This window comes from Amphibalanus amphitrite, unplaced genomic scaffold (genome assembly GCF_019059575.1).
Source record: "Amphibalanus amphitrite isolate SeventyFive unplaced genomic scaffold, NRLGWU_Aamphi_draft 000000F_arrow, whole genome shotgun sequence".
NCBI lineage: Eukaryota > Metazoa > Arthropoda > Thecostraca > Balanomorpha > Balanidae > Amphibalanus > Amphibalanus amphitrite.
In genome coordinates, this window is record NW_024881498.1 from 2,564,336 (window position 1) to 2,588,756 (window position 24,421).

The following is a 24,421-nucleotide window of genomic DNA, read 5'->3' on the forward strand; positions in this document are numbered from 1 at the left end:
TCAATGCGCTTCTGGTCTTCTCGGTTGAAGGGTCCCCAGACCACATTGGCGTATTCGAGATGGGGTGAACCATGGTCCGGAAGAGTGTTGGAAGCGTAGTCTCATCAATTACTCCGAAGGATCGACAAATGACTGTCAGAATGTGTGTCGCTTTGGCCACGACTGCGGCAGCCTGTTCTCGGAACTTGAGCTGGTTGTCTTCTTGACCCCCAGGTCCTTTTCCACCAACGTCTGATCTAACAGAGTGTCTCCCATACGGTACGGTGATTGGCGTTTCGAGGACCTAGGTGAAGAGACTTGCACCTCGACCGATTAAAAGGTAGTTGCCATTTCTCAGACCATCCGAGCAGGGCATCAAGGTCTCGTTGCATTTTGCAAAGCCTCCGACTCTGAAGCCTGGCCGAAACTTCTGTACAGGCTTCGTGTCGTCTGCGATTAACTTTAGCCCTGACGAGGAGACACAAGCGGGCAGGTCATTGACAAAGACCAGGAGCAGCAACGGACCCAGGACCGTTCCCTGTGGTACGCCACTGGTGACAGGAACCCAGTCTGACTTTGCCCCATTTATCGACACACGCTGCTGTCGGTCAGTCAAGAAGGCCCTTATCCATTCGAGCAGCCGACTCCTAATGCCGCAGGATTGGAGCTTCAATAACAGGCGTTGGTGAGGCACAGAATTGAACGCCTTACTAAACACGTCTTCGACAACTAGAGTGAGCCGCTTTTCCTGTCGGTAATTGTTCGTCGACTTCTTGATGGACCAATTCCCTGTGGAGCGTCGCAAGTCTGGACTGTCATCCTTCGCAGACAGGTGTATCCGACGTTGTCAACGACCTTGTGATTTCAGAGCGACGTCCAAACTTGATATCTTGGTTTTGTTGCCACCACTTGCGCTATTGAATGTTGGCGGGGTTTGGGCGCGGTCTTGCCGGGGTGTGACTGGCGATGATCATTTCTGACTCGCTTTCCATATTTCTCCCATTGACCCAAAACAATAGGTCACGACCACGTGAACGACATAGTCTCAGGTGACCGGAATGGAATATCCGAGACGTGCCAGTCGCTACTTTATGAGTTTCATCTACTGATATAGGTATGTATTTATCCATTTTTTGCACGAATGTGCCCCACTCTCCCCTACTGACTATGTATTTTGCGCGTTTTTTTCAGACAAATCAAGTTATACAGAATGACTCTTGTCCAGCAAGTGTCATTTTGCAGAGTATATCAATGTTATCGACAATTGTCGACCCAGAGTTACTCAAAGAAGTCTGCTAAGCACAGGAACAAAAAGTGAGTTTTATACATTCAATCACAGTAAGGCGCCTTTTTGTGTGTGTGTGGAGGGGGTGGGGGCGGAGGCAAACGAGCGAGTGCGAGAGCGAACTCTGCACATGCGGAAGTGCGACGTGGTTACTGGTAACCCTGGCTGACTTGTGCGGGACGCGCTACTAACCGGCCCCCAACGATATGGGCGTCGAAAGCGGGGGGACGCGTCCCCCTGTCCAGGAATCGGAGGGGGACGTCCCCCGAAAACTCCAAAGATGGTTTTAAAAATGACTATTTGCAATTTGCAAAGGTTATTCACAGTGCAGCCATGTAAACAGAAATAAACTTTCAAAAAGTATATTAATGCTGGTCATTTCAACCGTACACAAATAAGACCTCGGGTGAATGTAAATGTACATGAGCTATATGAGCAGCTTGTGAAATAAGGACCCGTCAGAGACCGTTAAGCAATGTTGGCGCCACAGGGGAGGGGACGGATGGATTTCCGCTCCATGAGCAGCACCGCCACATCATCAAATTTGTGGCATAGATCTTGGTGACGTTGGGGGATGTAACCAACAAGCAGACGCAGGGTGCTCTAGCCCCATAGGCGCGGAAACAGAGAGGGCCATGATACCCCACTTCTCAGCCATTTTTTTAAGTGAAATCTTTGTTTTTAATTTCAATACAAAACTAAGGCAGCAAACGGTTCAGCAAGGTGAGTTGAACACAAAAGTGTAAATAATTTAGGTATTCATAGGGGTATTGGGGCTCCCACAAAGTGACATTGAAGTTTTGCTGCCTCCCCCCCCCCACACACACACACACACACGCACACTTTTCGTGAGGTTCCTACGCCCATGTCTACCCCTCATTGTGGGGTGAACATGACAATAGTTTGTGCGGAGGGATCTTACTTCAGCAGCGGGTAGATGTGAATCAGCGGCTAGACCCGCGCCCGGGTCAGTCTCAGTTAGGTTCGCCGTGGTGAGGACGTAAATGCGCATACCTACGATTATCTCGAAGACTGACATAAAAAAGAAATACGATTTGAAAAAGCGTTCGATAGCTTTGAACTGATAGTTTCTTCCAATAAGACTGCAATAAGGCAACAAGGCTAATTCTCTATCACCTACTTACCGCTCCATTGTCCCTTTGACATAGATCGCAGCTATACTAATCTGAGTTTTGGGAATTGCTGTCACTGATATCCGTATATACAAGTCTGCGGAGGATTGATCGACTTCACCTTCATCTAAGACTGAAAACCTTCATCACAGTAACATAATCGTGATGTGACCATCAAACCACCATCAAACGGCCCTAGTCTTCCCGTGCGAGACAACCAGACAGTCGCAGGGGCTCACTATAGCCTTTGAGGGCATTATGCTAGTGAGAAAGGATCTCGTCCCGGTTTCAGAGGGACCAGGAGCTCTTAACACTCAGTTGACTGCGGGCGTACATTGGCCGGATCCCTAAAACCACCGTGGCCAACAATCTTCCCCCAGCCCTCAGGGAACTGCCGATTTTTCATATCGTCATCCTCCTCCCTTTCCAGCGAAAGTACGAGGAAAAAAATGGGGGAAACCTTTCTGAGAATGCCTGCGATGTCGGGCCCGGTTGGAGCATGCATTTCATGCCAGAGCCAGAGTCGTAGTCTCCAAAATCGTCAAGACTCCGACTCCATACTCAAAGCTGATGTCTGAGATGAGCTGAGATGTCAAAGTTGTGATTCATTCCAGGTTCCTAGTTGGTTCTTTATTACATTTTGTAGCCGATTTTCATAAGTTTTGAAATGCTGACACAAAGTTTTCGCTCAAAGCGTGACTCTAAATCTTCGGGGCCATGGTTCGGGGCCTTTCTCAACTCTGGTCGAAGGTCTGCGACAATTTCAAATAGGTACCGTTCAAGTGCAGCAGTGCTTATGAGCTTGCTTTTCACGCAGGCTCCTAAGGAGCTTTACTGCGTTCTAAGAAGCCTTCATAGGGTCCCAACCGGCCTCTGGAGTCCCACAGTGCAGTGGTGCCAATATTCTCTGAGGGCCCATACAGGGATTTTTGAGGACCTTATACATGCCTAGACTTCTGAAGGACCACACGGATCTTTGAGGATGCATTCGAAAATTTCTGAGAATCTTAACACGCGCACCGACGGGGGGCGGATATCCGCCCCCCCCCCCTGAGATTTTTCGCGAATAGCGGGAAAACTGCGGCGTACGCGCCGCGAAATTTGGTACGACTATTCTCTCGTCAATTTTACACATGGTGTGCAAGTTTGAACCTCCTAACTTTTAAGGTCAGGTCACCAGGTCACTTTGAATGACCCAACCTCAAGTCACTTTTTTGCAACTTTGTCACCGTGCCAGAGCTACAGTAGATGTCGGAGGCCTTTGAAAGTCGCAGGATGTTATTTGGTCATTAGTAGCTACAATTTGTTTATCTCGGAATTTTGATATCGGTGACCTAAGGTCAGGTTAATTTCTCGACCTCCCCATTATAAGTCAATGGGGGAAAATTAACTCCCTGTTTTTACCACTAAAACGGGTCGGAATGGCCCCATGTACCATGCATGACTTCATATACAATCAACCTTCACTACCTTGAGATCTGTTTTGCTGTTGGGCAGCTGTTAGGTCATGTGACGTCATCAAATGTCACCAAAGGTTTTTTTTTTTTGCCAATAACTCCGTACAGGAACAAGATACAGCCGCGCGGATGATCTCATTGTGTTCAGCTCGTCAAGACGCATCAAGTGGTATACATGATGACCTCGAGGTCACGTGACCTGAGGTCAACCTTTGACCTTGACTGTTCGAGGTCAACATATATATTAGGGTTGTTAAAAAAAAACCGAATTTTGGAAAAGTATATGGGCTCATGGCTCATGTGGTGCGGTATTCTTTTCTGAGTCCAATGATGCCCTTTTTATTGAAAAGTATTAACTGTTAGGGGCTCCTCAAACGGCTTAACCCTATTAGTGGCAGGCTCCTGGCTACCCCCTATTAGTGGCAGGGGGGGGGGCTGTTTACGACCCCCCCTTGATATCTCGAGATCTAACGGGCCGATTTTCAAAATTCAAACGGCATTCGATTTCGCTCAACGTGATCTACATTTTTAAAAAAATAAAAATTAAAAAATGTCAATAGGGGGGGTAGAGGGGGGTAAAAACGGGCAAAATGCAGATACATTTTAGACTGTTTATCACGGCCAGGTTTCTGAACCAATCTTAACACGCGCAGTGGAAGGGTTGCCAGTACTACGCCCAGTGGAAGGGGGGGGCGGATGTCGCCCCCCCCCTAAGATCTCAGCTCCCACTGGAGCTAGAAAGACGAAATTTGGAGGGTAGGTGGGGGCCATGGGGAACTCTGTTGTGTGTGAATTTCATGACCCTAGGTCAATATCTTCAAGGTCAAATGAGGTCAAATGTGGTCAAATCTGCCATATGAGCGACTTTTTTGCGTTTACACGCCGATAACTGAAAAAGTTACCGGCCGATTTTCTTTTTTCTTTCACTATACGAAAGACCAAACATTTGTGAGTATGTAAGGTGAATTTCTAGTTAATCCAACAATAAATATGGCAGTTAGAAGCCTGCTAAGGGTAAGATGTCGCCGGCTGAAGCGGGATCGGCCGACGCGGGAAACGCGGCAATCACAATTTTGTGTTTACACACTCATAACTCAAGTTGTTACCGGCCGATTTTCAAAATTCTTTGACCATATGATTCGCTGTACATTTCTCAGTCTTCTCACCGAATTTGACGCGAATCGAATATAATCAGCGGTAAGGAGCGCGATGTAAAGACGAAACCGTCCCGCCCCGGCACAGTCTACAATTCAGGCGGCGCGTAACGGCTAGCGCCGGCCGCCGCGCCGCCGCGCCGCCGCGGCGGCAGGATGTTTGACTTTACATCGCTCTTACTAGAAAAGTTGTGAACCGATTTTCTTATTTCTTGCACGAGAAGATCCGCAATTCAATTCTGGGCAGGTAGCCAGAATTTCACATTAATATTTTGTTTGCGGCGCGAGTTATTGGCGAAAAACAGGAGGGGTGGGCGAAATCCGCCCCCCCCTTCCACTGCGCGTGTTAACGCAACTTTTGCCGATCGATAGAGAATGAACCAGGAATTCATATGGATCCTAAAAATATGCATTTTCAAAAATCATAGGCGGATACAGATCATTGAGATTGGGGGTACACAAAAAGTATAGTAAATAAGGTTTTTTTGGTACTGTTTCTAAAAAGGGTGGTAATGGTCTTGTTATGTTATAATTTTCTTATGAGAGAACGCCTAAAATTGTGTTGGTAATGCATAGGCGGTGTCAGGGCACCTATGTTGGGAGGTGAAACATAACCCCCCTTTTTGGACGCCTGGATCCGCCTATTATAGCAAAAACGTGTCAAAAGAGGATGCACAATAACTGTATATGTTATCACATGATACCTTTTATTCACTGTTCGTAAAACTGGTGCAGCATCGTGATCTTCGCCCAAATGACTCGCTTCACGAATAGGACCCCCCAATTCCCAGTGCTCTGGAGCCGCCCCTGGTAAAGTTATGAACTTGAAATTTTCAAGGAATGTGCCTAATTTAGTTTTAAGAAAAGTCAGAAAATTTCAGCATCGTAGCTTCAGCGGTTTCGGAGATATTCCCGAAAAACCTGAGGGGTGGATAAAAACAACCCCCCTGCCACTAATAGGGTTAAAGAGGACCATGTTACGCCCGCCGACCGGCCGGTATCAATAAGGGCGAGAATTCGACGCCGCGCACGGGCGGCAGCGCCTTATCGGCACCGCGCGCCACGACATCTGCCGGGCGGCCGGCCGGGCGGTGGGAAGTTATAAGTGGGTGGTCTTTATCACGCGATCGGGGTGCGCTATCCCATGTTTTCGGGGCGGAAAGCTTCAGTGCAGCATCGGTGCGTCTGCCACGGTGGTCTGTGTCGATGGTACAGAAAATAACTCAAACAGAGCTCAGAAAAGACTGAATGATTCTGGGTAGTTGCCTCGAAACAATCCGTTTCAATAATACAGCTGCCTTCTTAACGTACTGTATCACTTGTTAATTCTTCAAAAAGCAAGCTCAGAGCAATAACAGACTTCTTTGCATTGCTGTTGACAATTCAAGCTGCTTTTGGACGGTGGCTCGCAGCCCCAATATGCTGCCGCGTAACTCTATTCCAACGACGAAACGGCAACTTAGCGAGAATTGAAAATTTAACGAAGTAGGTACAACAGGAGCTGGCAAGGCTCCTGCATTGGTCTATCCGTCATGAGTGACACACCGGGGTAATGTGTCACGTCAGGGCAGAGCTGTGTTCTATGCCGGGTCTGGATTCGGGTCTTGATCGGCATCGGTGGGCACGGCCGCCCTGGCCGGACTGCCGGCGTCGCTTATGCTCGAAGGATTGGATAAACGGCGCTTGATTTATATGAGTAGGTACTCCGGCTAATGTCTCTACTCATGTCTCACTTCGTCACACTGTCAGGGTGGCCACCCTGTCATTCCCAGACATGTTATGTTTTCTTTCGACCTGCTAATCTAAGTTAAACCCTGGCGTCGATTCTGTTGCCCCAGCATCTGATATCAACGTATCTGAATAATGACATTGGTGACGCCTATGCTCGTCAAAGCCACCTCCAAACTTGGGCCGATGACTGTCGGGTCTCCTCTAAATTATGTCCTTGTGCATACTGCATTGCCAGCCCCTGCTGTATAGTCGGTCAAATATGTATCTTTCCCGGCCGCCAAGTGGCGCTACGGTCTGGATTCGATAGTTGGCTGAGCCCACACCCCAGCCGCCCTGGCGGCTCTGGCGGCCCTGTGACGTCACGCGCGGGGGGCGGAGCTACACAGCGGCCGGCTGGAGAGTGACCGCAGACCAGCACTGGACGGCCTCGCCGCCGGGTGCTCCGGCGGGTCTGGCCGGGACAGGCGAGCAAGCGGATGCGTTAGGAATCTAACGAATGTGAGGGCAGCGCGATGGTCTAATGATGGCTGTGCTTTCATGCGCCGTGTAAATTGTAGACTGAGTGCTATGAGCTATCAAAGGATTATCTGGTGTTTCAACAGAGGTCGCTGACCTAAAAATTAAGATGGTTGCTCTTGATACGATCGAATGCTTGGTGATATGATGATTAGCGCAAGAGAAATATTTAATCGAATTATGACCGGTTATTTACAACCGGCCAATTATTTATTTATGACCGGCCAACTTGATGTGCGAGTTCTGCAACCGTTCTACCCTCATCACTCAACTGAATAATTCTCCCCTTTTCAAAAACGGTGCAGTGATACGGCATCTCAAACCTAGAGCGACTACACTCAAGTTCAAGCTAACGGTCTCCACTCTCCAATTCAGATACCTATCGAAACCTTTCCGCGACCCGGTGCTGTGGCTCAATCAGTGGGCCAGCTGGCCGCAGACCATACCCGCAGGGCATGAACCTTTGACCATATTAGGTCAACACGCCGTGGCCCCAGCCCGCTCGCCAGGTCCGCGCTCATTGGCCGACGCGGCAACCGCACAACCTGTCCCCTCCCCTCCGTAGTACTCGCAGCGGCCGGCGGATTCAGCCAAGTTACCGACCTGCCCAGCGTGGGGTGGGCCGGCCGGGAAAGATACATATTTGACCGACTATACGTATATCGTGAATTTTCGATTCTCGCGAAGTTGCCGTTTCGCCGTTGGAATAAAGTTGCGCGGCAGCATATTGGGGGTGCGAACTACCGTCCAAAACTAACGTTAATTGTCAACAGCAATGCAAAGAGGTGTGTTATTGCTCAGAGTTTGCTTTTTGAAGAATTAACAAGTGATACGGTACGTTAACCCTAGAACGCCTAGGGGGGGGGTTGTATCAACCCCCCCCCTGAGGTTTTTTCGAAGTGCACGCTAAACGGCTTGTCGTAGCGGGCTGAAATTTTCAATACCCCCTGGGGCAACCTTTGCGCATCTTTTGCCGAAAAAAAAATTGATCGGGTCATGTCAGGTCACGGAGTTATGACGTCATAAGAGGTACAGCCTCCGGCCGGATTTTCACAAACTGAGTGCCAACGCCCGAGGTTTCCTGCCGGTGGTACGGACATCGGTTGATGGATCGTGATGAAACTTCCCATGCATGTTGGGGCAAGTATTGGCTATCATATGGTATAAGAAATTTGACCGGGTCAGGTCAGGTCACGGAGCTATGACGTCGCAAGAGGAACAGCGTCCGGTACTATTTTTGAAAAGCGCCCGAACCACTATTCTGCTAATTCTTGTCACCTCAATGGGAATATGCAGCAATATTAGCTTTTATAGGGAGCAAATGGACCTCCCAAATCCAAAAATACAATCAGCTTTCAAAAATTTAAATTTTGATTTTTCGAATTTCTGCCGCCGACTGTGACCTTGCCGACTTCCGGCGCTCCCAACGCGCCATTTTTAGAGCTAGGGAAACGAAATACATACCAAACGATAGAGAATTGATCAAGGAACACGATAGTGAAGGTTTCAAGTCGATATCTCCCACCGTTTTGCCGCAATCGCCGCCGAAAGTTGAAAAAAGTCTATTTTTCCGAAAATTTGACCTTTGACCGGTCAAAAGTAGGTCAAATGTTGACCTAGGACCAAAAAATATACCACCAATCGCGAGATCTCGTTGAGAGCAATCCGTTGGTTTTTTCCGCTAAGCTCTACGACCTTCCGTTTCGAAACGCCAGGGGGGGGTCGTAACAACCCCCCCCCCCCTGGTCGTTCGTGTTATGAGAAATGGCCTGGTCGTGCGAGGGTTAAGAAGGCAGCTGTATTCTTAAAAAGGATTGCTTCGAGGCAACTACCCAGAATCACTCACTCTTTTCTAGCTCTGTTTGACTTATTTGCTGTACCATCGACACAGACCACCCGGTGGCAGACGCACCGATGCTGCACTGAAACTTTCCGCCCCGAAAACATGGGATAGCGCACCCCGATCGCGTGATAAAGACCACGCACTTAAAACTTCCCACCGCCCGGCCGGCCGCCCGGCAGATGTCGTGGCGCGCGGTGCCGATAAGGCGCTGCCGCCCGTGCGCGGCGTCGAATTCTCGCCCTTATTGACACCGGCCGGTCGGCGGGCGTAACATGGTCCTCTTTAAGCCGTTTGAGGAGCCCCTAACAGTTAATACTTTTCAGAAAAAAGGGCATCAATGGACTCAGAAAAGAATACCGCACCACATGAGCCATGAGCCCGTATACTTTTCCAAAATTCGGTTTTTTTGAACAACCCTAATATATATCATTCGATGCAGATTGACGAGAGGATCACGATGATTCCCTTTAGTTTGTTCCTATCTTGACTAATTCGAAAGTTATTCGAGAAAAACTCTCTCCATATCTAGCGCCGCCATATTGACTTTTTTGACCCCTGTGACGTCATCTTTGACCTGACCTGAAAATGACCTTAGTAAAAAATTGTAGACCTTGTCCGTGCATATCCGATGCCGTTTACCGCTTGTTGCTATCTTGCTTCGTTCTCGAGATCTCAGGGGGGGGCGGTCATCCGCCCCCCCCGTCGGTACTAAGTTGGCGCAGACCACCGTCGGTGCGCGTGTTAACCCTCGCCCGTATAAGTGGGGTCGAACGGACCCCCCCCCCTCGGTTTCTCGCGAATAACTCGCGTAAAAGCGGCCGATCGCGACGAAACTTTCAGTACCCTCGCGTTAATCAATTTTACGCCTACCCTGAAATTTTCATGAACCTGACGCTAATGACCTTTGACCTGTGACCTACTTTTCGAGACCATGTTTGGCCGGAATCGCGATTCGGCGTATGTCGGCTCGCATTAGCCGCGCGTTTGCAGTCTTTTCGTGGTTTTAAGCGTTCAAACATGGGATATGATGTTGCTCCCAGTCCCATGCATTAGGGTGGGTGTCAAGGTCACCGGAAGGTCAGGTCAGGTCATTGACCTTTGATGACCTCGGTTCACTTTTTCGAAATTTACATGTTTCTAGGCCAGTTTTTGGAGCTGAATTCGAATTTAGCAACGATATGAACATTTACGAAGTAGTTTTGGCACCTTCGTAACTTGTTACGAAGTTGTCAGAGGTGGTTGCCACCTACTACGAATACCCTTACTTGTTGACCTGACCTAACCTGACCCGACCTGGCCTACTATGCATTTCAGACCCCATGAGACCCTGTTTTTCGGCGATAATTTCTTTAATATTTATCCAATTGGCTTCAAATTTTCGCAAAGCACATTTCAGCTCAAGCGCCAATTTTCGCTAATATGGTCTCTTAACAAAATATCAATTGTTAGGGTACTTGCCGTTGCCTCGTATTGTTAAAATCAGCTCCGTAAATCCGTCAGTGGAGTAGAGGCTATCCGTACGTAGGCGTGACGTCACAGGCACGTGACCATTAAGCTCCGCCCTCCCGGCGGACGGAGCGGTGACCTTGGCCGGTCAGTCGGATGCGTGGAGCCGACGGGGCAGTAGCCGCCGGACCCGAGGCCGTATGCCGGACCGGGGCGGCTCGCATTGGACTTGCGGTTGCCGTTGCAGTAATAACGATACAGCAGAAACTAGCGCTCGTAATTAGTGCACTAGCCTTCGTTATTGCATTTATCGCAAATTAGCCTACACCATGTCAATCAATAAAGATATGCGTATTGTGTACAGTGGATCTAGTAAGGATCTCCAGACGTTACTAGATGGCGTTGAGCCTCAGTCGAGTCCATGTCAAATTCAAGGGGAGGTCAGTACCGAGCTGGGCCCGATGGGGAGGTGGGCGGGGGGGGGCGGTTGGCGAGGTCACGGTGCGGGTGACCTGTCAAACAGCCCCGGCGCGGTGGGGCACTGCCGCAGGCAAATGGCGCACTCCAGTGTTGTTCCATATCGCGGTGGTGGGCCGGGCCGGGGCGGCCGGTTAGCTTGGCTGCTTGGAAGGAAAGGATAATGAGGCATGGGTTTGCTGTGGCCGGTTCATCTACGGTCAACTATGATGAGCCCAAAGTAATGCAAATATGATGTTGGTAATGCAGCTGGTAATGGAATGCTAGCGAATGCTCCGAGCGCCCGAAGGATTAAGATTATTTATGTCTCCTGAAATTTTCATTGAATATAATTCAAGCACTAGAAATATCGTGTCGTTCGCCAATTTTTTTTTTTTTGACCGGCTGGCGTTTCTTGCGTAGAGCGCCCTTGGGCAAATAATTATCACGCAGGTGATTTATTTTTTGCTGGTAAGATTTAAGGTCAAATCAAGTCGGTGACAGGAGATGAGGAAAAGCAGACGAATGCCACATTTTTGTGCATAAAGTCTCGATTAAAAAAAGCTTAAAGTTATTATACGTGTAAGCTAAAAAATCAGTTAATAAAAATATTTGACCCGAAATTGGCCTCTGTTTTCTCTGACCATGATTGCGTGTAAGACACAGGTCCAACCGGCTTCAACCCGACTCAACATGGTTCGGCTCCCCCTTTTTTAATATAAATTTGGCCCGAGCCTTTTGAATGAAAGGAATCATAAGGAAAGAGTCCCCGCTAAGCTGAGCTTGTTGCGTTGACCCTACCCTCTACCCTCCGATCAAGCAATTCCTGGTCTATGGCAGAATTTAGAGTCCAAAGTTAAACGTGCGCACATAGCCGCGCACGGCCGATCCCCTCACTGACTTCGCCTGGCAGCGGCCTGCCACCAACCACAACCATACCCGTCAGGAGCTCAAAAACGTCAAGCACACGTCGCGTTTCGAACCCGGACTTTTGCAACCGGGACGTGCGCTCTCACCACACGGAGTCCAACGCCCTACCGACCGAGCTACCGGGACGGACATTTACCTAGGGGCTTCGCCTCGTGACGATGACAGACGTCAGACACTTTGGCCTAACTACAGCCGTATAGCCGTAGCACTGAGCAAGCTGCGCGGGGCGATAGGTGCTCGTAGCGTTTAGGTTGGGTAACCTGTGAGCTGAACGCGATGTCGTGAGTTCGAGCCCCACTCCCGAGTCTGGTTTTATCTGGACACGAACCAAAACCTTTGCTTCTACTGCAACACAGACAAGCACGATGACATCTTTCGCCAACATCCTTCCCCAAATTCCTCTCAAAAAAGTCAAAATTATCGCTTATAAATGTCTAGCTAAGTTTCATTTTTAAAGAAAATATTTTTTTGTCATTTTCCGGAGCCATTTTAACTCTTTCTTTTCGGATTCTATTCGACCCGATAAAACTCATCAAAACTGAACGTGCCAAATGAAAAATACCCAACTCAAATAACATTTTAGAAAAGCCTAAAACTGTCATCATGCAACTATTGGCTGAATAGTTGCATGCTATTAATACGTCCTAGATTTCAATTATCATTGTTCAAGATTTTGGCTGGAACTGGCGCTGCCTCTCGCTTGTCCGTTTGTTTGAGATAATGATTCCCTTCAGTCGCATTCTTGCTGGTTCCACATGAACAGGATACCACCATACCGTAGTGAACGCACCTGCAACCATCATCCCCTCTCCTCAGCGCAGTGGCGGGCGGCCCTCGGCGGCCCACTCCCGGCGCTACGCACGCCCCATGCGCCGTGATACCGCGTCACTCCCCCTCCCTCCTTCCCCTACAATGACCGGTGACCTCACTTCCCTCGGGATTTGGACTCGCCCTACCCCGACCGTAGCGCCACGTGGTGGCTCTGGAGATCTTAAATAGACCCACTGTACGTTACAAGTTCAGTAAGTTCAGGGCTAGTGACTGCATATTTGCTTGATTGAACGTCATTAAAAAAACGGTGATGTCAATGTGAACTGATGCAAGACGTCGGTCAGCCTATACGTCAAATTTGCAAGACATGATAAACAGTTACACCGTAGCATTTAACCCTCGCCCGCACATGCCATTTTCCCATCCTAGAACGCACATGGGGGGGGGGTGGTTGCCACCCCCCCCCCGCGCCACTTCGTTCCTGTTGGAGATAGAGCTTAGCGGTAAAGATCAAAAAGATTCTTTGGGAAGAGACGAATCCAATGATACCCAGTTTTACCTTCTCAGGTCAGTCATTGACCTTCCAGGTCGGGTCAAACTAAAAAATGTTGCTGTTTTGGGTCACCGTTGGATATCAAGTGCGCTGCTTATCAAATACCGATGACGATGCTGTTTTCTGGTGCCAAGCCAGCTAGAACCTCTTTGTCACACTACCCGACCAGAATTTTGCTGCTGAGGTCATTTCAGGTCAAGTTAGGTCAAGGTCAATTATATGTGTTTGTATGTCTGTGTGTGTCTGTGTGTATACTGATGTGTGCACCGATTGTTTTTGGGTCCATATTACATGAAATCATGATCTGAGAAGCTTTTACCGAAAATGCAGTCAAAAAACTTCACAAAAAGTAAATTCAGCTTGCCTAAAACGCAATTATCTTAGATGACCTAGGTTGACCTTGACCCTGACCTTGACCCCTGTACATCGTCGAACAACATGTTCCATGATAGGTGGGAGGTAAGACTGGCAAAAAAGGCCGAAATCAGGGTGTCAAAAGCTCACAAGGCCCATGGCAAACGCAAGATGTTGAGAATTGGCCATTTGGGTCATGACATGACCTGAAAAACAAGGTCATATCTCCGAAACCAAAAATCACAGAAACTTGAAATTTTCAGTGGACATCAAGAAAGGATAAAGGAGCAGCTATACGAAAAATCAGCCTTCTAGCTCTAAAAATGTTGAGTGCAGAGCAGAAAGACTACCTGGGGGGGGGGGGGTGGCAACCCCCCCCCATGTGCGGGCGAGGGTTAAGAAATGTGGTTGCAATATGAAATATATTATGCTTATGCGTATGCTTGAGATGGATTCATGCGATTGCGGTGCAACATGAACACCTTCAGAACTAATCCATTTTGTAATAGGGTTGGGACCTATCTGCATGCTCTGTATGTTTTGGTAAAATAAAAAAGCTCAGAATTTTTAATGATTTAATTTAAAATCACTTTGTTAAAAAAATGCCTAGTTAGTTCAGAAATTAATTATTTGTGGCTGAAAACAACTTGCTTCTGATTGGTCGGGTTAATCATGACGTCACATGTAGGTATATAAGTGTCTGTATATTTGGCGCAGTTGAGACATACATTTTCTATGTATTTTCCACTGAACTCTATTACCGGGGTTACATGAGCAAGTAAATGCGTATCAGGAACGGATTTTCCTATTCGCTCACCATTGTAGTCCGTTTGTAATGCGTATTAACTCTGCTCATGTAACCCCGAGCTATAATGTGGAATGCGCATCGGCCGCCAGATGGTGTCCAACGGTGCCGCCATGTTGCGCAGACCAGGAAGCGGCCGCCGCCTGTGTTGGGGAATAGGGAATTCGGGACCTCGATTTACGTTTGCGGTCGCTGCATGCGTTACGTTCAAGCTATGTGGACACGGAACCCGGCATCTTACGCAGAATTGAGTGGAGAACAAGATGGAATCCTAAAAAATCCTCAGATACAAGGAACTAATACGTTAAACCCTTATAAGTCAATGGGGAAATATGAAAATTGCTATATTTGCGCCGAGAATGATCTGAAACTATCTCAAGCATAAAGAATCATGATTTCATGCACTCCTTGCAAGGTTCTATGCTTCATATTTGCATTGTTGCCCTTGCGTGACGTCATTTGTGACGTCACAAGTGTCACAATTTTTCTTCAATAACTCCCGATCAAATTGAGCTAGCGAGTCGGGAAAGCCACCAATGGACTCAGGAAGACCTGCCGAATCGAATGATATGCGACATGACCTCTTTCGACCAACTTCGTGACCTGGGGGTGCTGACCTGACCTTGACGTGAGGTCAACACCCTAAGTTGACCTGAACCGAACAAAAAGTATATCATTCGATGCGCCTGAGCTAGCTGAACACGATGATGCCAAAATCGCGGCTCTACGGCCATTTTTGGCGAAGTTATTTACCAAAAACCGAACCCTTGCCTTAGATCACTTGACCTGACCTCAGAGGTCACCGGTTAACCAGAGACCTTTACAGCGGGTTCCTACCAGTGGGCAGTCACTCTGCATTATACTTTGCCGCATACGACCACTTAACCGCTTAATTCTAGTTAAAGGGACCCTCCCACCTTCAAAAAAGTTTATGAATTGGCATGAAAGTGATGTCGCTCGGTTCAGAAAGAGAGAAAACGAATATCTACCAAATTTCACCGAAAAATATTCACCGGTTTTCAAGATATTAGACTTTTACTTTTGTTTGTTTTTTTTTATCTCCGCTGTTTCTAGCGACTTTATTTTAGAAGTGCGGCGTTTGCGGCAGACGTTGCGCGCGAATAGCATATACCACCGCGTGCTACAAAACGTTTTAGTCAAACATTTAAAAATCGTTAGATATCTGCGCTGACGTCACACATTCAGAGGGGTATTCCTAAGCATTAGCCCCTCTGAATCAAAATGCTGCAATTTTGAAATTCAATATTTCCGATTTAAGGCATTTCTCGATGTTGTGAGTGCCGAAACCGGTAATTGTGAGCCAGGGACCCCATTTTGGCTATCTCAACTCAAATCTAATGTTAAGGTGGGAGGGTCCCTTTAAATTAGCGGCGCATTAGCGAGGTGGGTTCAATCAACCCCCTCGGCCGGGGCAAATGTAGGTCCGGCGAGTGAATTTGAGGAATTCTGAAGATACGATCGTGTTCCCCACTCAATTCTGCGTAAGATGCCGGGTTCCGTATCTACGTAACTTGAACGTAACGGATGCGGCGGCCGCAAACGTAAATCGAGGTCCCGAATTCCCTATTCCTCAACACAGGCGGCGGCCGGTTCTTGGTCTGCGCAATATGGCCGCCACCGTTAGACACTACGGTCAATAGGATTGAAGCGGCAGCCGGCAGTGCTCCCCTGTGGTATTTTCCTATGGTAAATCGGAGTGATTGGTCGTGTTTTCAGTGTCTCTTTATTTTGCGCTGGTATTGCGTGGCTAAGAAGTTTTATCAAGAATGGCATATACTAAAATGTTCCTTTAATAATGGAGCTTCAATATCTGTGAGTTTTATTGGCAAGCGAAAACTGATTTCGCTGTTATTTTATCTGGAAATTACTCAATTTTTAGGTCAATATTCAAAATATTTTACGGGAACAAGTTGGCACTTTTCTTGATTTTTGCACTCAAATCGCGTGCGATTCAACTGTATTGGAACTTGCAAAGAAGCTTAGTGATTAATTAACTGTGTTGTTATGGCACTGTTTGCAAAGCATGGATAATGAAACTCTGCCAAAGACTTAGCTACATAGCAATGCCTCAAGTAATACGCAGGAGGGATGAATTCAGAGTCCGATCGAGAAGAATCGGTGCAAATGCTACGAAGACCAGGCAGCTCTGATACAATAGCTGGTCGTCTCACTACTCTCACTCCATTAGACCAGCTGATTCCTGACAGCACCGACTCGGATGCAAAGATGGAGCTCATCTTCCAAGCCAGAAACCAGTTCTTTGATGGAAGATGTGATGCTGCCTCTGTCTCTGCTTTGTTGGCCACTTTGGACGGGGCGGAGCTCCGCTCCTTGCGTGAGCGGTTATTCGCCTGTCATCCAGAAATAGTTCCTTCGTTTGCTGGCCGTTCCCTAGGATTAGGTGCAATACGGGGAGCTGTAATCAGGGAAGTAACTTTCCATATGAAAGGGGTGCAGGTGCACCCCCGTCCCCCATCCACTAGAAGTGCACCCCCATAGGCTAAGCGGCGCCCCACACGCCGCCCCACACGATTAGCTCTAGAGCAGATGGCGAGGGTGATTTCTCGGCTACATTCCATCTCGGCGTCGTGATGCTTGCATGGGCTTGGAAAGCGTCCAGTCGTATGTAGGGTAGTGTAGGGGTAGGGTTGAGTTCAATAAGGTCCTTACATTTGAAAGGTTTGAACAACCCGCAATCAGCACAACATACCACAAGTTAAATAAAAAACTACCAAACTCCGCCCAACTAATATTAATAAACATTACAGCCAAACTAATGGCCTAAATAAAAATATATCTCAAATCCTAACAGTTATCGCGGGTAATGGCGCCATCTACTATACTATTTGAGGAGGGTGCGTCTGTCCGTTACCGAGGTCCCGACTTGGTGCTGCTTTGCGTGGACTACAGGCCAGGCCGTTGCACCTAGCGCCCTGAAATTTGCACAACTTATAAATCAAAGATGCGCGACGTGCCTTTGAGGGGTCTCAGCTCGATCGGGTCGTTAGTGAGCGCGTGGCGCGTGCCCAAAAAGTGCAAATTCGCGTCATAGACTTTACATGTATAAATCGGCGTTCGAAATCGGGCGAAAACGGCTAATTTTGGCCGACACGGGTCCAGTCCCCGCGTGCAATATCTTGGTGACCAGGGATCCGACCGGCACGGGGAAAACAGCATCGTGTACAGAATTGAACGGGCTATTGAATGGTGTGCAATGCAGAGGATAGCACGCGCCACGTGCACCGGAGAGGGCACTTTTATTTGAAAAATTGCGATTTTTGAGGGATTTTGGAATTAATTTTATTTTTAGGTGACCGTTAAATGGAGCGAGTTGAATCAACGCCTATTTGCAAGAGAAAGGTACCGCCTCTCATATAAAAATTGTGAAAAGCTGATTGATCCAAATCAAGGTGGTGCAAATCACAGGAGAAAAAAGTGTTTGTCAATTTTGTGCCACTTTATTAATCACACGGGGTTTGCTGCATAACCTGATACCTTTGGCAATTGAATATGGTACCATTGGATAGAGCATTCAATTCTGTCCAATATTCACCCTTCATTTTTGCATGATTAGCAACAGTATCCTTAAAAATGTAAATGTTCCAAACCATTACATTGTCATTTTTAGCGAAATTCATCGATGGCCCTCAAAAGACTTCACGCCAGTTTTCGAATCATTCTAAAGTAGAACGCATGATAATACAACACGGGCACCTCGATGCGATGTATCTTTTTGTTTTCTTACAAAATGCTTGGCCGTCAAAAAGCAATCGAACGAAATGGATATCTACCTACCAACCAAATCGACACAGACCAACCCAATACCCACGGGTCAAAAAATCCCCCCTTCGCGTTGCGGAGCACGCGGGTAACCCTAGTTAACCCTATTTCGGACGGGGAGACCTTTCAGGATTTTCTTGTACAATTGCCAAACGCCGCGAGACATTCAGCTCATATTTGGTGACTTTTCCTAAATGCTCATTGCGCACATCTCAGCAAAAAAAAAAAAAAATGCCGGGTCAGGTCAGGTCAGGTAACCAGAGCGGGTTTGTTGACCCCACCTCAGAAAAGTTTGCAAACACGTCAGAGCTTGAGTTTTTCACGAAGTTATTTCCTCTCATCAAGTCTTCAAAACAGTACCTGCAGTATGTGTCGTTTGTATATCTCAGAATTTTTGATCTGTGACCTGAGGTTAGGTCAGAGTCGTGACCTTTACATTGCAAGCCTATGGAAAAGTATTGAAATGCGACCTGCACCTCGAGTAAACGAGTCAAAACCACCCAATTCTTTAAGAATTATGACAAATTATCTTATCTGTAATGATCCAGGTGCCATTTCATAAGTCTGGTTCCCGTGACAGCGCTGTGAATTTTAGACCTATATCAATTTTACCAGTGTTATCGAAAGTATGTGAAAAGGTGGTTTGCAATCAGCTCGCTTCTTATCTTGATACGTCCTCTATTTTATCACCATCTCAGTATGCGTACCGCCGATATCATTCAACGGAGGATGCTCTCACCGACGCTGTGGAGTGGGTGACGCGCCGCGTCGACAAGGGTCACATTGTTGCCATCACGTCGGTGGACCTCAGTCGCGCCTTTGATAGTGTTGACCATGGTATTTTATTGTCCAAGTTGAGCTGGTACGGTGTTGACCCCGGGTGGTTCGCGAGTTACCTCGGTGGCCGGCGGCAGGTGGTGAGACGCGGCTCCCTATCCCTTCCTATGTCCCATGGCGTTCCGCAGGGCTCCCTGGTCGGCCCAATCCTCTTCAGCATCTTCACAAATGACCTACCTTCCTACCTTCCTCATGGACGGCTCATTTCCTATGCAGACGATACCCAACTCCTCGATTCCGCTTTTCCCACTGACTTACCTGTCCTTAAAAAACAACAGGAAGACACCTTGCTCGCTGTCCAGTCCTATTACACATCCAATTCCTTGAAAATGAATCCTAGTAAGACCACCCTGCTTCTTGTGGGTACTGGCCAGAACCTCAAGAAAACCTCATCCTTTTCCCTTACCATATCCGGTCACACACTACAACCATCCCCTTTTGTGAAGATGCTGGGAGTGACGGTCGACTCAACCCTATCCTGGGAAAAGCACATTTCAAATGTTGTCAAAAAGTGCAATTCCATCCTTCTATGTTTGTATAAAATTCGTCATCATCTTACCCCCGAGACCCGTAAGCTCCTTATCCAGTGCCATGTTTTCCCCCACATCCTTTACTGCCTCTCCGTCTGGGGCGGGGCCGCTCGCTGTCATTTACATAAGGTGCAGAAGATCCTGAATTTTGGTGCTAGGGTCGTCTCCGGAGCGCGGGTTTCTGAACATATTTCACCGGTGTTGAGAGCCCTCGGCTGGCATGACATTGCTGATCTTGTCGTCCACCGTGACTGCTCCACTGTGTTCAGGGCGCTGAGTGACCCTTGCGCTCCGGAGGCGATCCGCTCCCTATTCACTCGGCGAGCCGCTGTGTCGCAGCGCTCAACGCGGGCAACGTGAGCCGGTGTACTGGAGCTGCCGGCTTACCGGCTGTCTATGTCGCGCCGGGCCTTGTCGTACCGAGCGGCCTCGTCCTGGAATCGCCTGCCGCCTGCCACCACCGGCTCTCGAACTAGAGCGGAGTTTTTACGACTTTTAAACTCGACATGTGACTAGCGTTTTGGTATTTTAGTACAATGTGTATGCGTGTGTGTGCTTGTGTTTTATATGTTTTTACTATTGTCATTGACTAGAAGCTGACACTAATCCATCATTGGAATGCTTCGCTAATACAATATACATACATACATACATTTACTGACAGGGACACCGGAGAGGGTTATCTGAGCCGAGATCATGTGAGGTGATATCTACCATACATCAATGCTCACAATACTTACAATATTGACAATGCTTTTGCTTACAACACTTACAATACTTACGATGAGACCAGCAAGCACTCTGCCGTTACAGTTCTAACTTCTGTTTCGAAAAACGACGTTACACACATTCGCTGCCAGCATAACATGTATTGTTTGACAGTAACAAAATACAATGGGGTTGGGAACTCGATTTTTTAAGAATGCATGAAAATGATCAAACTATTTTCACAGAATTTATGGTGCATACCATTGCCTCATAAAATCAATAAGCTGAGAGAAATGGGAGAAGAAAGATAGGAAACTTGTTTTGAAAAGTTCTTGAAAAAAGATGCTCTTGATGCTGTTACGTCACATGTCACCTTCTGCGGTTGACAAATAATGGCGCATCTGGCGCACCACAGATTACATGTTATATCAATGTGTGAAAGATGTTGTTTGCTTCACTCTGCCATTCGCGCTGTTTTTAACTTTAAATTATGCTAAAACATTTACGGATGAAATGTTCAGTGTCAAAAATTGATGTGTCTGCCGTGTACTATATTCCCACTTAACATGAGCGCGTGATAAACATTTTATGTACCTCGAATTTTCAAATGATAAAGATGATGAATCGGAGGATGCTGAAAAGCAAAAGCTCATTCCAATATTTGGACTGCTTTACGATTAAAATGTTTACATTCCTGTCATCTTATTGATCATTTATTTGTTCTTTTTTATGAAAATAACTTAAGGCGTTGAAAACCGAGGTAATTTCTATCTACCGTGCCTTAACTTACCAGCAACAGCAATCTATCTACGCCCTACGGTGGCAAGGGAGACTGTAAAAGAAGCGTAAGATGGATTCTAAACAATTCTTTTGTGATATACTGAAGGGCAAAGTGCAGAGAAGAGCGTACAAGTCCTGTTTTGTGCCAGGCTGTTGCAATAGCACTTATGAAACTCCGAAAACGATCTTCGTTCATGTCCCGAACAACATTACCCTGAGGAGATGATCGTCTGCAATAGCAGGAAGAGCTGATGCAAGTACTTTGAAATCCACTATCAAGTCGGTGCTATTGTTGTAAATTGTAATGATCACTGTGAGGTGAGATATTTTGTGCAAGGGCTGAGTGTAATGCCCAGGAAATGACCTCCATTCGCCCCCTGACCGGTCAGGGTTATAAAATTTGAGTGGATGGCGGTCCGTTTGGGGTTCAGATGTCAATTGTATTTTGTTACTGTCAAACAATACATGTTATGCTGGCAGCGAATGTGTGTAACGTCGTTTTTCGAAGCAGAAGTTAAAACTGTAACGGCAGAGTGCTTGCTGGTCTCATCGTAAGTATTGTAAGTGTTGTAAGCAAAAGCATTGTCAATATTGTAAGCATTGTGAGCATTGATGTATGGTAGATATCACCTCACATGATCTCTGCTCAGATAACCCTCTCCGGTGTCCCTGTCAGTAAATGGCACCTGGATCATTACAGATAAGATAATTTGTCATAATTCTTAAAGAATTGGGTGGTTTTGACTCGTTTACTCGAGGTGCAGGTCGCATTTCAATACTTTTCCATAGGCTTGCAATGTAAAGGTCACGACTCTGACCTAACCTCAGGTCACAGATCAAAAATTCTGAGATATACAAACGACACATACTGCAGGTACTGTTTTGAAGACTTGATGAAAGGAAATAACATCGTGAAAAACTCAAGCTCTGACGTGTTTGCAAAGTTTTCTGAGGTGGGGTCAACAAACCCGCTCTGGTTACCTGACCTGACCTGACACGGCATTTTTTTTTTTTTTTGCTGAGATGTGCGCAATGAGCATTTAGGAAAAGTCACCAAATATGAGCTGAATGTCTCGCGGCGTTTGGCAATTGTGCAAGAAAATCCCGAAAGGTCTCCCCGTCCGAAATAGGGTTAATGTGTAGGTATATGCACTGTAAAAAATATTGACTAGCCCCTCGTCAAATGATTCTCAACGCTAAATGTCGGGGGTACAGACTAGTTTTGCATCCTACTTTTGACACACGCTGCGAGCCCCTGGCTTGTTTTGTGTTCGTCAGATGACAGTTACCAGGTGTCGGTTAGTTTTTACCACGTCCCAAAAATAGCTGGAGCGTTTCTGCCTTGTTTTGGAAGCAGGTCCTCGTTAATGCTGTGTATGATAACAAAGTACCTAGTAACAATAATAACGAAAAACAATGTCAAAACGCAAGATTACTTTACTACTCAGGTTGGTTCACTAGGGAAATAAAGGCGCCGTAGCTACGTCACGGATTTGGTAGCAATCTGGTAGCAATTTTTGCAGACATCAATGGCGCACGTGTTGTTTGATCGTCGCCAATACTATTTTGCTGCACTATTTTGTTATTTCACTGCAATGTATTGTACATTACATTTGAAAATTAAAATAAAGAAATATTCGTAACCCAGCAAGTCAGTTATTCTTTGAGGCAGCATTGAGCCTTCAGAATGTGTCATTTGATAGACTTTCCCACATTTTCTACTCTTGTGGAAAACTTTCTTAGTCATCAAAAATGTATGCACATATGAATAATTAGAACTTCATTTTCAAAGTTTTATAGAAATAAGATTTCACATTACATTATCATAAGGCTACCTGTCCATTTCGTCCAACCAATTAAATATTCATCCAGCAGAAGGCAGGTACCTCTGAGAAGGTACTGATATCTCTTATCTACACCAATATTTCAGGAAAATGACAGAGACTGAGAAGCAATTAAAACTTCAGATTATGAAAGGGATGTTATGGCTTATGTACATTGAAAAAATCAGATAATGCTTTTGAACCATCTCATTCACCAGCACACATCAATCAGGCTCCTGGCTTCTGTCAAGGAAACATTCCAAAATAATGCATTATTTTATTTCATTGCCACCTTGCAAAAGACAAACAGCAAACACATCACCACCAAAAACAAAAATAGTCAACAGGTAGGTACCAGCTGATCTAGCCGTGCTGTGTCATGTGCCTTTGAAAAACTTGAGCAGTCAGGGTTGAATAAACACCCCAAACTTAGCCATTCATGCATGAACAAGTGCAAATTCTGGTCGAGCATTTTAATAAAAATGAAACTAACAGCATTGTAGGTTACAATTATAAAAAAGACGATTACAAAAAACAGCAGAGCTTACTCTACAAGGCATAACCATTGATTTTATAACTGACATCCAAATTCGCATCTCCGAACCCACCTACCAGCCACCTGCACATTTCTGCGCACATGTGCTGCGCAGTGTGCACAGTCAACACACATTAGGTACACAATTATGAGAATTAAAATAGTTTTAAACAATCAAGCAAGTCAGGACTGGTATGCTGATTCACAAGTTCTCTCAACATCTTCAATTACCAACAATCAAGAGCACCTTGTGATCTCAGTAACTCCGCAGATCCATCTTCTGTTTTCCATTTTCAGTTTTCAATTGAAATATAAGTTCCATCTGGGAGACACATGCTGCATCATTATGTTTAAACAATTATTATGCTTGAACTTTTGGTTTTTCATGTGAACTTCACTTCAAAAGTTGATTCAATTTTTAAAGTTGATAATTTGTATAATGCTACGATCACGGCGCACCAAATCACAGATAACTTGAAAATAACCAAGCAAAAGCCACATTCTTCAGCAAACTATGAGAGCTATCTGTTCCATGCTGCGTTGAAATAATTGAAAATCGCCAAAATCAGTCAAAATATGACAATTAAATTAATATAAACTCCACAAAACTCTGATTTGTGAACCAATGCGCAACAGAAATGCGAGGGAATATGGTAGTAATCTGGTAGCAATTATGAAGGATTCCCCCTGTCGCTGATAAAAAAACACAAGAGACAAATTTTTCAACGCAGAGGAAATCCTTCATTATGAGTTGCAGGGACCATTTGATTGGCCCATTTTAGATAAATATAGGCCGAATGTTCTGATTTCAACCCCATTTATCGTAATGAGACGAATCAATTGGCTTAGTGGTACCTCTTTTGAACACATGTAGGCCTTAGATTTCTCCTTAGCCCGCCTGAAACACACCATGCTTTGCATGCATTTCTATGGGTGAAGGAAAATTCATGCGCCGTGATGACGTCACGGTAAAGGAATTCTGAAGCTCGTGAAC

At 46.4% G+C, this 24,421-nt stretch overlaps 1 protein-coding gene across 1 annotated transcript in view; it reads left to right on the forward strand.

Moving 5' to 3' along the window:
* Positions 1–1,156: 1,156 nt before the first annotated feature.
* The window catches only part of LOC122392268 (tRNA (uracil(54)-C(5))-methyltransferase homolog), a 51,811-nt gene continuing 28,546 nt past the window's right edge, over positions 1,157–24,421 (forward strand). The window contains exon 1 of the mRNA XM_043387355.1: positions 1,157–1,293. Coding sequence (XP_043243290.1) covers positions 1,190–1,293 — 104 coding nt within the window. The 5' untranslated portion in view covers positions 1,157–1,189. The remainder of the gene's footprint in view (positions 1,294–24,421) is intronic.